The sequence below is a fragment of the Phragmites australis genome, chromosome 16 (genome assembly GCF_958298935.1).
Source record: "Phragmites australis chromosome 16, lpPhrAust1.1, whole genome shotgun sequence".
Classification (NCBI taxonomy): Eukaryota; Viridiplantae; Streptophyta; class Magnoliopsida; order Poales; family Poaceae; genus Phragmites; species Phragmites australis.
The window spans coordinates 19850820-19868480 of record NC_084936.1 but is presented as its reverse complement, the minus strand read 5'-3'; the positions used below and the strand labels follow the sequence as shown (position 1 = coordinate 19868480).

Here is a 17661-nt window from a genome sequence, read left to right as displayed (position 1 = left end):
TTTAACAAAGAACAAACACAAATACCCATTAATTCAAGGAACATGACAAACCTTCATTGATGAGTTTATGTTAAATCACTACAATGAACAAAAAGAAAACAATACTAACACTGCAGTTGATTAATGATGCTATTTGCAATCTGATGCCTCCAAGAGGGCACCAGGTTTGTATGGTTTTGCTACATTCTTGACTGCTACCTCTTCAGCATTTCAAGAAGAAGCTTTGGCACTTTATATAGTTATCCCAGTGACAAAAGTTTTCTCGGCCAGTCGATGTAATTTCCTCAATGATTGTCATGTATTTATGGAAGCTTTCAATTCTTCATATACAATCTCTCTGACCAAAAATCCTTCAAATCAAGAAATTGTCTACTTTTCTTTCACTGGACCTGCATAAGCCTGAAACCAGTATAACCAAACATCTCAGAGAGAAAAAGAGGATCATTTGGAAGAAGTCCCTAAAATTTAAAATATTATAGCCTCAAAATATACCTATCTCAATTTCAAGCCAACATGAACTCCTAGATTCATTTGAACAAACAATCTCTATTTTTGCCAAAATAACTTGGAGCGTGTTGTTATTATAGTTGTGATTGAATTGGTGGATGAATTTGCCACTGTTTCCTTGCATTTCTAGAGTGAGGAGCATCTCACGGACAAATTCCATTGATATCGTTGGGTTGAATCCACCTACTTCACCAATCCACCAATTCCTCGATGTCGAAATATTCCAAATTATAGTGATCAACACCAGGGTTGCTACCTTTGAGATTAAATCAGAACACACAATATCTTTTTCCCAAGCTAATAGATGAAGCACTGGCAGTTTAACTCGGACCATATCCTTAGCAGCCACCTATAACATCTATGTCGAGGGTAAATTCCTGACAATGATTCCGGAGTATGCTGGACAGCGGGTGCGTGATCGGCGTTGCAGGTGTGCCTATAGAATGTGCGTGTGTTTGTTGCTCAGGAACACTAGAGTTATCCAGGTTCAGGCCCCTTTGAGGTAATAGCCCTACATCATATGTATTCTTCTTCATCCTCCCTTTCTTACAGAAGATATCCCCCTTTATATTCAGGGGGGGGGGGGAAGAAATCTTACAAGTGGGCCCAACCGGCATACCCACCTGTCCTAAGAAATGATATACGAAATCATTACAAGCCTACATTCGTTGTGCCTGCCCTGGGTTCCTGCGGCGGCCGCCCCATCCATCGGTTGCACCCTCGTTTGTCGGGCCCAAAGCACCCAGCTTGCCCTGTCCTGTCGCAGGCTTCCCACGCACGTCTGCTGCGCCCCTTATCACGCCTATGCGCCCGTCCCGCAACAATTAATGTCTACGGGACGGGATAAGGTAACTCTGCACCGACCATGCCGCCTCAGCCGGAGTGGACTGCCTGGTGAAGGAAAATGGCTGAGTAGCGGCATTAAATGAGGTTTGACTGGCCTAGACGAGTACTTGCCCTGCGACCAGTAATGATTGGTCGCGGGGAACCCTACGGAGGCCTTGGTCGTGATCGCGCTGGCGTCGGCTGGTCGCGCGGGGGTCATGGGTCAAAGAACGAAAGTGGGTACTACCCAAAGCTAACCGATCTTATAAATCGAAAGACAGAAACCTTGGTCATGGTCGCATTGGCATCGACTGGTCACGCAGGGGTCATGGGTCAAAGAACAAAAGTGGGTACTGCCCAAAGCTCACCGTCACAGGACATCCCGGTGGGGGGACCCCTATATTCATTACATCGACTATTTAGTTAAGAAAAAACATAAGTACTGCTCATATGGGAATTTGCTCGAACACCTAACATGCAACCAAATACTGGCAAACGAATGGAATCACGAAGAACCAAGAAAAAAAAGATATGACAAGGAAAGAGTATACTTCCAACATTAATCGCGTCAGCACCTAGATCAAATTCTTTGTGCCCTCGTTGCCTTTGAGCCCTCTGCGTCTTTGTCGGTGACAAGCGAGGTAGCGACCTCCTGCCACGGAGTGAGTGTGCGGGTCGGATGAAGCAGAGTGAAGTAGCCCTAGTCCCTTATAGTGTCCTTGGATGTGCGAATGAACGGGGTGGTCTGAGAACAGCCATGTCATCCTGTTGTGGGAGTCGGGGGCCGAGGCGAAGGCTGTGTGGTTTAGGCATGAAGGAGCGGACCATGATGGCAAGAGCCACCGTGTGCCCTGGATGAGGAGTGGGTCAAGCGGATAGGGACCCACGATGCCGGATCGCATCGCCAACGTTCCGCACACTTCTCCTGGCTCTGCCGATGACGCTGGATTGTGTCCCTGTCATGCCGCAGACCTAAAGCCGCATGTCGCCATGCAGAACTCCACCATCTGGCAGCGAGCTGGTGCTACTCCGCTGAAGCCACACGTCATTGTGTCGAACTTCGCCATCCAGCAGTGGGCCGTTGCGCCACCTCAGATCATGTCCCCCGCGTGCCACTACTCGGCGGGCCATTGCTTGGCCGCAGATCATGCCCCTATGCCATTATTGCTCTGTTCGACGGGCAGTTGTGCCACTGCAGATCTCGCTTGGAGGCAGGAAAATAGTCCGCTGCGATATTCATGGGTGGACCCGGTGGCACGCACAGGATTCGTGGGTGGGGTTTTCTCTAGTTTTTTTTTTTGCTTGGGGAGGAGAGTTACGGTTTTTCTTTGGTTTTTTAATCGATGGTGGTGGGAGGGAAGGATCATGTACAAACTAACTCCTGCTTTATACAGTAGAGATATTAGGTAATAATCATACCTAAGAAGTAAACTACCCTCAAGTTTGGTAGGTTTCTCCTAAATATCTGGAGGATTTACAATTCAAAAAAGATATGCTCGAAGGAGTCCGAGTATGTTATGTCTGCTGGAGGGGAGGGCGCTACATCCAGGATATACCAATTCAAGCCTACAAGCCTTTCAATACAGAGCAACTCGCGCCTTCAAGATCTACGAAGTCACGAAACCCTAGATGCAGCCTTATCGAGTAGAATCCATATACACGCATAGAAGATTCACGATAGAAACCATTATCATCCAACTATGGCTTTAGAACCAAGAACATGAAGAAATCCGCCTAGATCCTTAGGACCAGCTACACACCCTCACTTGTTTGTAACTTCTATTCCCGAGATAATCAAGACAAGATAATACGTAGGGTTGTTATCCTTCAGGAGGCCCGGACCTGTATAAAGATCTATGTCTCTTTTGTGATATTCTTCTACGATCTATATGTACTCCTATTTTACCTACAAATATTTCAACAATTGTTTACTGATCATCGATAGTAGGGAAGGCTAATGTGCCATAGACTAAATTTAATTGACTCATTCCCATGTAGGGTATAAATGATGCCGCAAACGTCTATATCTAGCTTGTAAGTGGTGTCACTAAACTTGCAAGTACGTTAAATAACTTATAAGTGGTGCAACTTTTGAGTACAATATAACTAAGGGTCTGTTTGTTTTTGATTCTGATTGTGGATTCTAGTTTTTAAAATCAGAATCTATAAACAGGATGATTCTACAATCCATAATCTACAACCTGGGACCAGATTATACTATAATCCATAATCCAAAAAAGACCGCTTCTAGCAGATTGTGACACATATTTACCCATCATGCCATTACAAAATAACAATTCATTTCTTTGTCCCTTCGTGTCTTTCTCCATTGAAGGTTCCGCCGCCCTCTGCCACCACTGATGAGGCAGCTCTTGTAGCACCCCGATCCTCCAGCCGGTCTGAGGAGCCTCGCCACGACTCTCTACGTCGATTCTAAGCCTCAATCCACTCCTTTTTGTGGATTGACCCGAGCTGCGCCGCCTTCTTCCCCAAGTCGGGTCGGAGAGGGGAGATATTCTAATAATCTGGTGTTGTCTGTTTTAGATTGTATAATCAGATTCTAGATTGTGAGAATTAAAATCTAAATTGTTAGAATTATAATAAAAAACAAGCAGGCCCTAAGTTGTAACAACATATAACCAACTCATAAGAAACTTTGCTTATCAGAGACTTACATACGTACTCAGTGGCGGAGCCAGAAATTCTAGGTAGGAGGGGTCGGCCGGCAAAACACGATCAACATATTGCTATATGGACTATCAATAAGTATGGAGATTGACTATATATTTCATAATTTTTTCACTACTTATGCATGCACTAAGTATTGATAACATAGAAGTTCACAATTCCATTACATAAAAGCAGCAGACAAATGGGAAAAAAAGTTTAGAAGACAAAGAACTAACCTTTTCATTTTAGACATACTTAGCGTCTCTTTATATCATAGAAGTCATTAATAAGTGTATCTGTTGTGAACTCTATTGCAATATCTTTCTCAATGTAGATTATTAAGCTATCTCTTAGAAACCCATCTCCCATTTTACTTTGAAGCCTTGTCTTAACAAGTTTCATTGAGGAAAATGCACGCTCTGTTGTTGTAGTTGAAACCGGTAGAGTTAGAACAAGCTGAATCAACCTACCAAGGAAAAAATAATTAGTACTTTCAAATTGCAATAGTGATCAGAACAAGGTAACAAACTAAACAAAGAGGGGAAATATTATATAACCTGTCAATCAAATAATATTCATCCAATTTTCTAGTTTCCGCTAGCTGACGACAAAGATTAGCAACAGTTGACAAATTCTGAAACCTTGGATTTGCAGGTGCATGAAGCTCATAATGTTGTAATTGATGTCTCAAATTAATTCTTTCTTGTTTTGAAAAATATGCAGGATAGAACTTTGAAGCTAGCAAGTACACATCATCAATTTTGAATGAACTGAATGAACCCTTAGGATCCAAAGAGCCACACAAAATGAGAAGCTTTGTAGCTTGTTCACTAAACCTACAATTCAGCTCATGTGCTTGTTGATCAACTGCAACTGTAAAAATGTCAAATCTATAGTGATTCTCAACTGTTGTCTCATTCTCCGCACGAGATCGAATAAAGTCTGCATAAAACCCATTCATATCTGGAACTTCAATTCCTTGTTTAACGCAAAATGATGTCACATCACAATAAGGTTATTCCAACCATGATCTCTTAACTTTTGAATCATCTTTTTGGTAGTGGCAACATCCTCCATAGCATTCACAATGTCTTGAGATTTATGTTGTAACTTTTTGCAAAGCAGGTCCGTGATACCCATGAGTTCTTTCATAACATGCATAATAAACACAAAGTCAAATGACATCATTAATTTAACATCACCGGCAACCTTTGCTCGTCCAGAAGGTGAAGTTCCTGAACCTCTAACAATAGCAGTATCTTTCAGCACTAGAAATGTAGGCTTGTAAAGCTTTATAAGGCTACAAACCGAATCGTAGTGCGAGCTCCACCTAGTATCACCAGGACGCTACAAGGTTATAATTTGATTAGCACCACTTTCAGTTTCAAGCTCGTTAAGCTCAATTAGATGCTCCATTTCAGCAACTTGATTGGCATGCAGGTCATCATTTCTCTTACTGAAAGACAAAACCGTATTTACAATAAGAGCAAGATGTTCATGAAAATTATGAACCTCAGTTACTTCTTTGGATGCAACAACAAGTGCTAACTGTAATTTATGAGCGAAACAAAGAACATAATATGCGTAAGGACACTCTTTCATAAACTTTGCTTGCAGTTCATTCCACTCTCCACACATATTACTAGCACCATCATATCCTCGTCCACGAATATTTTGAATATCCAATTTATGGTAGGATAAAACATAGCATAATTCTTGTTTAAGAGTTGCAGAGTATGTATCATTAACATGAACAAGATCAAGAAAGCGTAATGAAACCATCTTTATCAACAAAATGAACAACAAGTGCCATCTGTTCTTTTCTTGATTCATCAACAATCAAGAAAAACTTAGCATCACCAATTTCATTACGAATTGCTGTTTGCACATTACTAGTCATAAGACCAGGATTTCTTTTTGAATTTGTGGTGAGGTGTATTTAGCATTCAGTGGAGCATCACCTAGTACAACTGCCTTGACCTCCTCATTATATTAAGCTAGAAATTTTACCATTTCAAGAAAATTACCTTGGTTCTTCGAACCAATAGATTCATCATGTCCTCAGAAGGGGCAAGCTTGGAATGCTAACCATCGAATTGTATCGATTGATTCTCTAAGATATACTCTATTCTTCTTGATTTCTTCATTTGACTACTTCTCCACCACATGTTCAATATGGCATGGCTGATTCTTTAAATTATCATAACACTGAATATAGTATTTACGAGCTGAACTACAATCTTTTCCCATGTGAGTCAAGAAGGCACACCGTGTTCTATCATTAACTTTTTTCCAACTCCGAAACCCTTTCATTGTGAATGCATCAGATCCAACTTTTCCTATTGGTTTCTTAGAAAATAGAAAGCAAGGAAAGCAAAAAGCTGCATCTTTTATAGGTGAATACTCTAACCAAGGGAAAGTTTTGAACCAGTGAGCTTGAAACCTACGTTGATGTTTCTTTGGACCGGAAGGAGGGTATAAATCCTTTACAAGTTGGTATGGTCCGTGCTTCATATATGCTTTGACAACTTGATCTTGTTCATTAGGAGGATACTCCCAAATTTGACAACGTATGCCCGGATCTCGTTCTACTACCAAAATGCTAGTACCTTCAGAATTAGCTCTCTGGACTTTAGGTGGTGGTTGCCTTGGAGTTTCCTCTTCTTGCTCCTCCTCCACCTCCTCTTCTTGTTGTGCGGCAAGCCAGCTAGCACCTTCATCCAACTCAGAGCATAGAACAATAGAATCATTTTGTCCTGGATCTCTTGGTGCATCACACACATTGTCTTTCTTCTTGTAAAAAGATTCCATTGTCTTCATTTTACGTTTATTCATGATTATCCTTCAAAGATTAATAGTCCAATTAGAAAATTAGCATCTACAGGGGCTACAAGAACCAAATTGAAGTTAAATTAGGAAACATAATGATTCAGAAAAGTTTCACCTTACCTTAGCAGTAGGATTGGCTGACTGAAGAAAGTCCCGATGATTAACTCAAGAGATAAGTCAGTCGTGATGTTTCTTTCACTCCTGTAATTTCAATATGGGGCACGTGAATAAATAATCAATTTTCAGGTTGATGTACAAAGAAAGGATTATCAAGGGGCGCAATAATACTAGTTAGTTCAGATAAGATCCATCAACAGAAAATGAAGGGTCAGAGCAATCTCTGATAAGCAATACTGCAATAGTATCTCTTTCCTGATGACAAGGGCCAAATCTTGCAAGGAAATCTGGGTGACAACTGACGAGCATACCTTCAGGAAAAGTCTCAAGAAACTGGCTGGATGAAGAGGCTGCAACAATTCAAGCGAAGAAAAAAAACCCTTATCAATACAAAAGCCTTCACACAGTTCACCAATCACAATCCAAATAAAGCCAAAAATAAGTAACCAGATCAACCGTGTTTTGCAGTGGATTAGACTTAGAGACAGGATTACAAGAAAGATCCAACGCAAATCCTTGCATGAACAGGTGCGACGGTGTCAACTGCCAAGAACGGGTATTTGTGCGGCGGTGGGGAACGGCTGTGCGCCGCCGTGCACGTGCGGCGTGCGTTAGGGATTGCCGATTGCGCCTCTGCCTACCCGGCCGGCTGATGCATTGGAATTTGCCCCCACAGGCTCGCAACAACGAAGACAACGCGTCGAAACACGCATGAGTGCATGACCAGGCCCATTATACAATAAACTATACAAGTATACAACCAATACAGGATAAAAAAACTCTGGGGGGGCCATGGCCCCTGCTGGGACCCCTTGCTCCGCCACTGCACGTACTTATACGCTAATAAGTGTATCTATCTATCAAACGTCAAAAAGAGCTAACGATGTCCAGTTGCAAGTGCATTTGACTTGCTTGTAAGTCCTAGTTAAATGAATCGGTAAGTACGTGTATCAAACTTGTAAGTGGTGCAAAAATTGTAGTTATGTATACATAACTTGTAAATTGTGCAACTTCTAAGAACATATTCTTGTCCTCCAAATATAATCTAACTATTTTGAAGCATTTATGACTTGCTTGTAAGTAGTGTAGCCAATTTTTAAGCACATAACATTTTCTTAGTGCAGTAATACCTTTTTTTAAGAATGAGCTAAATACAGTTCCTTTTTTAAGGAAACTTAAATACAATTTATTCAACCAATCTTTCTTGTTACAAACTTAATTAAGATTCTGTTTGGCAGAGCTTCGGCTCCGTATCAAATTTTGTGTTTATAATCTAAGATAAAGTTCTTTAAGTATCTACTTTTAAATAAAAATAAAAATAAAATAACTCATCCAAATATCTTTAATATACTCGTATCTCTAATTTTATGAATTTCTAAGCAGGAAAAGAGCTCCCCCAGCCAGCCCTAAATTAGTCGTACAGAAAGGTCAAGTAGTGTGGGTCCATCAATGGGCAAAATTTCCCTCAGCCCACGAAGGCTTCCCGTGGCCCAGCCCAGCCCAGCACGCCCGACCTGCCTCGCCGCGCAAGGTAACCCTGCCTCCCTCTCTCCCTCTCACCTCCTCGCCGCGGCGGCCGACCTTAACAAAGCCCTAAACCCACCCATCTCCCCCTTCCCTCCTCGTCTAGTCCTCTCCCTCCACCCATGGCTCGCCTCACCCCCACCAACTCTAAGTCCGGCAGGAAGCCCAAGCCCTTATCTTCCGCTATGGACGCAGCGGCCTCCCCCTCGTCGGAGCCGAAGCCGCCGCGGCGGCCGAAGAAGGCCAAGTCGGGTGCGGGCGGTGGGAAGAAGGCCAAGTCGGGCGGGTTCGAATCGATGGGGCTCTGCGAGGAGGTGTACCGCGGGATACGGCACAAGGGGTACCGCGTGCCTACGCCGATCCAGCGCAAGACCATGCCGCTCATCCTCGCCGGCGTCGACGTCGCAGCCATGGCCCGCACCGGGTCCGGGAAGACCGCCGCGTTCCTAGTCCCCATGCTTCAGCGTCTCCGCCGCCGCGACCCGGGCGCCGGCGTCCGCGCGCTCATCCTCTCCCCCACGCGCGACCTCGCGATGCAGACGCTCAAGTTTACCAACCAGCTCGGCAAGTTCACAGGTGCGCACCTCGCGCTCGTAGCCATGCCTTCTCAGTTGTGCTTCGTGTAGCCATCGAGCTGCGAGTTATGTTGTTTTAGCGGTGGAGATTTTTGTGGTACTCTCGAGATGCATAGTTTGGCGGTTTCCAGTGTGATGCTTACTTGAGATAACACAAATAATGCAGCTTGAGTAAATTGTAGATGTGTTTGTATCCTCATAATTTGGACATCACTTGTATACTTTTCCTACATAAAAAAACGTGACAATGTTGAGTAGTGACATAGTTTTGTTCTTTTTCTGTAGATCTAAGAACTAGCATAATCGTTGGTGGAGATAGCATGGAGAGTCAGTTTGAGGCCCTGTCAGAATGTCCTGATATCATTATTGCGACACCTGGCAGGCTCATGCACCATTTGAACGATGTTAAGGACATGACTCTTCGTTCAGTGGAATATGTTGTGTTTGATGAAGCAGACTCCTTATTTAGCATGGGGTTTGCCCAACAATTGCATGATATTCTACGGAAGCTAAGTGATACACGGCAAACATTGCTCTTTAGTGCCACTTTGCCAAGTGCCCTTGCAGACTTTGCAAAAGCTGGCCTGCGTGATCCACACCTTGTGAGGCTTGATTTGGACAAAAGGATCAGTCCTGACCTCAAGCTTGCCTTTTTCACTCTGCGCCAGGAAGAGAAGCTAGCTGCTTTACTGTATTTGGTCAGGGAGCGAATCAGCTCCGAGGAACAGACAATGATTTTTGTTTCAACCAAGCATCATGTGGAGTTCTTGAATATTCTGTTCAGAGAAGAGGGTTTAGAACCTTCCCTTTCCTATGGTGCTATGGATCAAGAAGCTCGCATGATTCATATTTCAAAATTCAGGGCGAGGAAGACCATGCTACTAATTGTGACAGATGTTGCTGCAAGGGGCCTGGATATTCCATTGCTGGATAATGTAGTGAACTGGGATTTCCCTGCAAAGCCTAAGTTATTTGTTCATAGAGTTGGTCGAGTAGCTCGACAAGGTAGAACTGGTACAGCTTATACATTTGTCACTTCAGAGGACATGCCATATTTGTTGGACCTACATCTTTTCCTTTCAAAGCCTCTTAGAGCTGCTCCAATGGAGGAGGAACTTCTAAAAGACATGGATGGAATAAATCTGAAAATCGATCAAGCTATTGCAAATGGGGAAACAGTGTATGGGCGTTTTCCTCAAACAGTGCTTGATCTTGTCTCTGACGGATTGAAAGAAGTCATTAGTGGATGCACTGAATTGATTGCATTAGAAAAGCCATGTGCTAATGCCTTCCGGTTGTATCTGAAGACTCGTGTTATGCCTTCAAAGGAATCTATCAAAAGGGTAAAAGATTTGCCTCGCGAAGGTCTTCATCCAATTTTCAGGGATGTTCTTCGGTCAGATGAGCTTTCAGCTCTTGCATTTTCAGAACGCCTGAAATCATTTCGGTACAAACTCTTGCCCCAAAAACATGTTTTTTCTTGTATTTGTTCATTTTGTGTCATCTAATAGGGTTTCTTCCTCTTGAATCAATGACCAGGCCGAAGCAGACTATTTTAGAGGCTGAAGGTGAAGCTGCTAAGTTCAGAAATTCTAAAGTAATGCGGAACTTGTTTCCTTTTTCTGTTTTCAACATCATTTTCTTAGGTTATTCTCCTAGATCTGCAACAAAATAGACCAAGGCCACTGAATGCTGAACAATAATGAGCAATTCACAGTAATGCAATGATTCATGCAAAGTATCAGACAACATTATCATTTTTTTTCATCTTGGCTTGCTTGTAGGGTTCTAATCAGTGGCTAGATGTGATGAAGAGGAAACGGGAAGTTCATGAGGGGATCATAAATTTAGTTCATCAGAAGGGTTCTGTTGACCTACGGCCAGAGGTAATTATCACTCTGAGAAGATAATCGTGTTTATTCTGGAAAACCTATCAGTTGCAGACAACCAGCTGGATATGCAGTACTGACAAACCTTATTAACCGACACCGTTAGAATATCCTTGACATGCTAGCTTTGACAATTGACAACATCATTCGGTTAGGAGGTGGAATATTAGACTCACCGAATGTTTGTATGCGGACCTTAGACTCACCATATGTTTGTAAGTGGACCTTGCAGGTTGTACTTATTTGGCGCACTATCATATGACTGGCAAAGCTAATCTGAAACTTCTCAATTGTTCTAGCAAAGATGTCTACAATAAATAGAGTAATTGGAGACTGCATTTCTTGTAAAGCTGGTCAACACGGCTGTTGATTGCATTGATCCAGGATCGATTTTTCAGAAGTGCTAGGCGAGCGGAGGGATGCCGCCTAGCACTTTATCCTGCATAGGTGGTCCTCGACCTAGACCAGTGACTAGGTAGAAATCGTGATCCCATTGCACTGAGTGCCTGGGCACCCATTTTTGAAACACCCGTAGGATGTCAGAAATCTTGTTTTGTGTTTTTTCCCCTGTTGACTCAATATATCATGGCCTTGAATAACATTAGTTTGCATTATACTTTCATCCCTTTACAAGCTTCCTTCGCAAACATCTCCGCACTTGCATCCCAAATCTTCTCGGCAATCAACAAACCCGGTCTCCTGGCAGTCAGTCACCCCTCCTCCTTGTAAACACCTATTGTTCATCTCTCCAACGCGTCTTGCAGAGTCGCAAACATCTCAACAAACTCAAACCCCTCTGTTCGCAGAAGTATATGAGTCAGAAAATGTGTCACATGCATCTTCCATCTGCTGAAGTTACCAGACGGGAGTTTGTTTTCTAGTCACTTTGTTTGGATTGGTTACTTCTACTGCAATGCTTAGAACGAGTAGGCTGAATTGTTTGCCAACTCAATTTTGTGCAAATAGGCTATGCAATCTGTTATGTGCACAAGGTGCAAACCAAGTCATCCATTGGCCAGTACAAGGAAATTCGCAACTACAGCAATCTCATGAATTGAGAGGAACAGTTTGATAACTTATCATATTTAGTTCCAGGTTTCCTGTACAAGTTGGGATTGTCATTATTTAGGAAGGAACGAAACAACAAAGAAGCCATACTTGTATCTTCCTCTTTTCCAAGCAAGCCACAGCTACTCCTGCTACTCTCTCAGTGGTATTCACCCGTAGTATTCCAGCGCGTGTTACAGTGTTCTGCACATATGTTTAAGCCTTAAACATAATTTGTAAATACTTTAATGCTTTTTACATAAAACAAGCAGATGTGTCAATGATGTCTGATTGTGTCTGATTTATTTGCAACTTGGTTCGTCGCTCTATGATAGTGTCTGTAGTTTGACAGTTCCTAGTTATAACACTACCTTTTTGTTCGTCTAGCAGTGCTACATTAAATATGGTACTTTTTTCTTATGATTTGCACAATGATTTGTGGTCTATCTTATTTTCATGCAGGAAGAAGAGGCAGATGACATTTCAAATTGGGAGAAGAAAGGTCTTGATTTTTTATTCCCTTGGTTGTGTCAGTGAAATTAATACTCAGCGCTGACAGTATTTCTTTAGCTTCCACATCCTTTTTTTATGACAAAAGCTTCTGCATAATTCTCACTCTGTCATAGTCATTATACTCTTTTGTGTTTTTACTCATTTCAGAAGTTTGTGGTAAGAAACGGAAATCACAGAGCTTTAGAGACGAGGACTACTACATAAGTTCAGTGCCTCAAAACCATGTATGCCTTGTAAATCCTGCTTAAAGAATTTCACCTGCACTAGAAATGTTGATTCAACTTCTTATATTACATCTGTTCCATATAGTAGTTTCAGCCTAACATTGAGTTCTGTATTATTTTTATTCTCCTTTAGCATTTGGAAGCTGGGTTGTCAGTAAGGAGCAATGAAGGATTTGTTGAAAATAGGTATACACTTACTGTTATATGATTGGCATTTTGAAGTGGAAGTGATATCATTTCCTTGATATTGCAAATCTGCAATAGCCATTGATGAGTGATGCTGTCTGAAGTACACGCCATATTACAAATTAAAAATGTGATCTTGATTCTTGAGTCGGTTGGCCTTTTGTTTAATGTTCATTGACATATGTTGCTCTGTGGCCATGTTTATGGCTGCTTTGCTGTACTGTGCTTATTTTTGAAACTATTGTGAAAAGGCAGCTGTGGAAGTACTCTTTTTATCAAATCTGGTTACAGTTTAACAAATCACGGCATCCAATTTTTGATGTGTATTTTATCTCACATGCATATTTTCCTTTAGTAACTGATTTGGTATTTTTCCCTTATTTGGAATGCAATGATATCTCATATCAACATGGATACAACAGCAGTTAAACAAACAAAATATCTTAAAGCAGTTCCACAAAGAGAGATTATCACAATCCACAGCAATGGAAAATTGAGCCTTAATGTCAATTGATCTTACAGCATATTGTGCATATGCATGATTCAGCAAAATGTACAATAAACCTGATGCTGGGTAGGATCTGCCATATCCTTTCTAAGGTTTTTTTTTATGACAATATTTTGGCGTATCCAAAATATGCTTTAGTTATTCATGAAATTGAGAAGTGAGAACGCAGTCCCAGTCCCCTTTTGCTTTAAATCAAACTTAATTCTGTCATGCAGATTGGACGCTGCTGTTCTTGATTTAGTCGATGATGAAGCTTCTGGTATGCAAGCACAGAAAACTCGATATCACTGGATGAAGGTATAAATATTCCTAGTGATATATTGATATGTTACACTAATTGCATACTCAGCCAATATGTCTATTTTACTACTGCAGAACAAGTTTGTCAAGTTGAACAATGGGGATCGTGTCACTGCTACAGGAAAGGTAAATCTCCTGCATGCTATGCGCTCAATCATGTTTTAAAATAGCATTGAAATTCTACAGTTTCTAGACTTGAATAAATTGTGATTCATCTACAATGAATTGACTGGCACAACCTGCATACTCTACAATGAATATCACTCGATTTTCCTTTAGTGTATTCCCCACTTAATATATGTCATGTTCGGCCAGTCTTGTGAATATCCTAGAAGTTTGATAATGTTGGGCAGCATGAAATTGGTCTGAAACGAACAATTGGAAACAGCATTTTGTACATCCAAAATACATGTTTGCATGCTAGGACTGGTACTTCAATGCACTGTCTGAACTACGTGGATTTGGGTGTTATGGTTAAATAGGAAATGGATAACAAGGGGGTAATAGTCCCACTGGAAGCAATAGGTCACTTCATGTCATTTTTTTGGGTAACTCATTTATGTATTATGGTTATAGTTCCACTGAAGACACTCTTAACATCAATTTTTTAGCAAGTAATTTATGCAATGACTTCTAGAATCCAGAATTATTCAGGTTTGGTACAGCAGTTGAGTGCAGGAGTAGAGCCCAAAGGTGGCCATAGCCCTCTTTCCTTCAAATTTCTAAAGAAGTCCCTATTTGTTACCACTTACAAACTAACAAAAATATTGAACTAAGTTTATTATCTGTGCTTGTTGGCCCCTTCTATCTTTTTGGAAGCACCAGCACTGTGTGAGTCTATGTGAAGTTGTGAAAGCTGTGTGATTTAATCCTTATAAAAGAACTTGTTCTTTAAATGTTGGAACTGGAGATATTGTTAACTAGGAGTAATTTATCATTTTCATGGGATGCAGTGCGAATATCATTGAGCCTAGTTGTTAGGATAAATTCCTTATTTGCCACTGGAAAATTTGGAAATCTCTGGATGTGTCTATGACAGTGAGGGTCTGGACCCACATGTCACTGAGGCAATGGAGAAATAAGGGATGTGGGAAGCTTTCCAGTGACAATGACCTAGTTGTTAATTAAGGAGATATTTATTTCCCTCAAAGAATGCCTATCTACTGCAGACAATATATGGCTAAGGTTTAGTTCATGAGTGAAGTGTTGTGCATTTTTTTTTTCAAACACTCAATACTACTTTTTTGCTGTAGAAAGATGTTTCGCTTCCTTTCTTGGCACATAAAATCCCATATTGAGAGATTTCTTCCTAGTTCAGTATTTCATGTTAAATACAGAGATAGATCAATACTTAGTACACTGATATCAGCATGAATAATTGAATTTCTCATGTCTGAAAATCTGTCCAACTTTGTTTAGATTAAAACGGAAAGTGGTGCCAAGTTAAAGGCATCAGCAACAGGGATATATAAGAAATGGCAGCAGAGGACACACAAATCAATCAATATTGGTGGGAAATCTGGCAACTTTTCAGAGGAGCGCACATCCAGTACAGGTAATGCTTTATTTAAGCTTTTGTTTCGCATGCCATTGCCTTTTGTGGTTTTATTTAACTCTTGCAAGTTCTTTGCAGTTCCATAAATCCAAGTATATTTTGTAACTTACATCGTTTGTTAAACTAGTTTTCTTCTTTTGGGCTTATCATGATGCTATAAGCTTGAACTGAGCACCCAGCACCCAGCACCCAATCATTTGAATTTGAGTTCCGCTTTCAATTTGTTGCACATAGGCTTTTAAAGGCTTTCTCGGTTTTAGTCTTGGCATGAAGACATATTATCTGTTTTCTCAGAAAGGAAGTTTGTTGAACTTTTGTGAGCGTTTGCCCAATTCATTGAATTAATGATCACCCAAGGGAGAATGATCTTATGTAGTACCTCCGTTATTTTTTACAACTGTGTTAACATGGCATGTTTCAGTTGTGCTATTTAGTGCTGTAACCACAATGCACTCCAGTATCATGAAAGCTATATATATAACACTGTCCGGTGGACGCTATGACCTCTTGCAGGTGGCTATCAAAGAGGGAACAAGAGTCACCCCGCAGCTGGCCACAGACGCTGGTCTGTACCAAATGCTGATGTGCCATCCGAGATAAGAAACCCCCAGCAAATGCAGAAGAGCAGGCAGCAAAAGGCACTGGAAATCACACGCCTGAAGAACAAATCCGCAAAAGATGGTAAATTTCAGAATAAATTCCAGAAGAACCGGAGGCCCGACGGGAATGGGAAAGGGAGGGGAAATGGTAGGCCCGACGGGAATGGGAAAGGAAGGGGAAATGGTAGGCCCGACGGGAATGGGAAAGGGAGGGGAAATGGTAGGCCGGATGGGCATGGGAGAGGGAGGGGAAATGGTAAAGGGATGGGTAAAGGGCGAGGAGGGAAGGGGAAGGGTGCAAGGTAATGCCCTGACCCAGCAGATTTTCTGCACACCGTTTAACAAACGGAAATGCTTTAGAAGCAGAAGGAAAGAGTACCGTGGTCAAGATTCAAGTGTTTTTGAAGTATGGCAGCAGACACCACATGTGCTGCTCACAGTTTTGTTTATTTGTAATGATGGGCAAAGACAGCCAAGACCTTAGTACTTTTTCTTTGGCTCTGCATCGACTGATCGATTAGGAAGCGAGATTCTGCTATGACCGGCTACTTACTTTCGTTTGTTTGCCAATGTCTACATTGACGCCCGGCCGCCCTCACACTTGCGTCTGTTGCGTTCGCTTTGCCCCCTCGAATCGAAGGGCGGGGGGCAACGGCTGTCTTTCTTGACGTGACGACGCATTGCCACCACCCACTACCTGCTCCTGTTCCTCATGGCTAAGAGATGCTAGAGATGTTCTTGTTCTTTACTTTTCATTTCCTAGAAATATAGCCAAAAGATGCTAAAACAGTCTACTAGCCACCCTACTTGCGATTTTTGTGACCGGTCTAGTACTAGGATTTAGTGGGGTGGTAGCAGGCGACTAGAGCTAGCATCAGAAACTGATAAGATAGCATGGTGTATGTCGACGGTCTTTTTGATGCAGCTTCTGCCTGTGAAGAAGCCGTTGGTTGGATCGAGAATCGATAGGATTGTAATGTAATGGTTGACAAAATAATAATTTGAATTTTTTCTTTATTGATTTTTTATTGGATATATATACAAGTGAGAAGTTGTCCGTTTGGGAGGGGTTCGAACTCTTTCTTTATTGATCTTTTATTATATGTATATACAAGGTATTTGTTTGGGAAATATTCCTTCCGAACGGATGCCTGTTCATTCAATGGGTAGAGATCATTTGATTTCTAATACTCCCCTTTGATCGACGCCGGTCTATATGTATATATATTATCTTAAAAGCTCTTTTAAAAATTTTATAGGAAAAATATGAGGAGAGTAATAATGATATGTTGTTAAAACTTCTTTAAAATCTAGTGAGAAAATAAGAAGAAAATGATAAACATATATTGATTATTGTCTCATTATTAACTCGTATGAGAAAAACTTGTAAAAGAAAAAAACCTATAAGCGAGTTTAGAGAACAATAGAAAAAACTCTGATGGGGAAAATAAGAGATATGACATATGATCTTGTATAGATACTGTCTCATTAATAATCTTTTATAAGAAATTTTGTAAGTAAAACTTATAAACATGTTAAATTCATGAAGAGACTCCTCCCGATTCTTACAAATCTCGAAGTTATCGCATATCAATACTATGAACATATTTTGAAATGTTGAAGTTGGTAAGGACTTCACGAATAAATATACGAAGTTATCACAAGATTTAATTCGCAAGATGTTTATCTCCTCATATTGTTGTAACCTATGAGATAAAACAATTTAGGGGTAATATGCTTAGTGACATTATTCTTTATGTAACATGCTTGCATCTGAGCAACACAAGCAATAT

The 17661-nt window shown here is 41.2% G+C and overlaps 1 protein-coding gene and 1 long non-coding RNA gene across 3 annotated transcripts; one reads left to right on the top strand and one right to left on the bottom strand.

Moving 5' to 3' along the window:
• Nucleotides 1–7566, bottom strand: LOC133894922 (uncharacterized). Of its 2 annotated transcripts, none has more exons than XR_009905548.1 (6): nt 7260–7566; nt 6947–7032; nt 6612–6844; nt 4560–5458; nt 4239–4468; nt 1–399 (listed from the first exon to the last, which is right to left on the bottom strand). It is a non-coding gene; the product is annotated as an uncharacterized LOC133894922 (long non-coding RNA). The 2 variants fall into 2 exon arrangements; XR_009905547.1 differs by having other exon boundaries at nt 6952–7032.
• Nucleotides 7567–8514: 948 nt separating this feature from the next.
• Nucleotides 8515–16357, top strand: LOC133895334 (DEAD-box ATP-dependent RNA helicase 29). The gene is made up of 11 exons (XM_062335576.1): nt 8515–9048; nt 9333–10494; nt 10587–10644; nt 10832–10933; nt 12446–12485; nt 12644–12720; nt 12854–12906; nt 13630–13711; nt 13790–13840; nt 15134–15269; nt 15783–16357. The coding sequence occupies exons 1-11, from the start codon at nt 8595–8597 to the stop codon at nt 16172–16174; spliced, it is 2607 nt and encodes an 868-aa protein (XP_062191560.1). The 5' UTR covers nt 8515–8594; the 3' UTR covers nt 16175–16357.
• The last annotated feature ends 1304 nt before the right edge of the window (nt 16358–17661 follow it).

Coding starts and splice junctions, on each gene's coding strand:
- LOC133895334 (XM_062335576.1), top strand. CDS start 8,595: ATGGCTCGCCTCACCCCCACCAACTCTAAGTCCGGCAGGAAGCCCAAG. Junction 12,907..13,629: donor GAAGGATTTGTTGAAAATAG/GTATACACTTAC, acceptor TCTGTCATGCAG/ATTGGACGCTGCTGTTCTTG. Junction 15,270..15,782: donor GGAGCGCACATCCAGTACAG/GTAATGCTTTAT, acceptor GACCTCTTGCAG/GTGGCTATCAAAGAGGGAAC.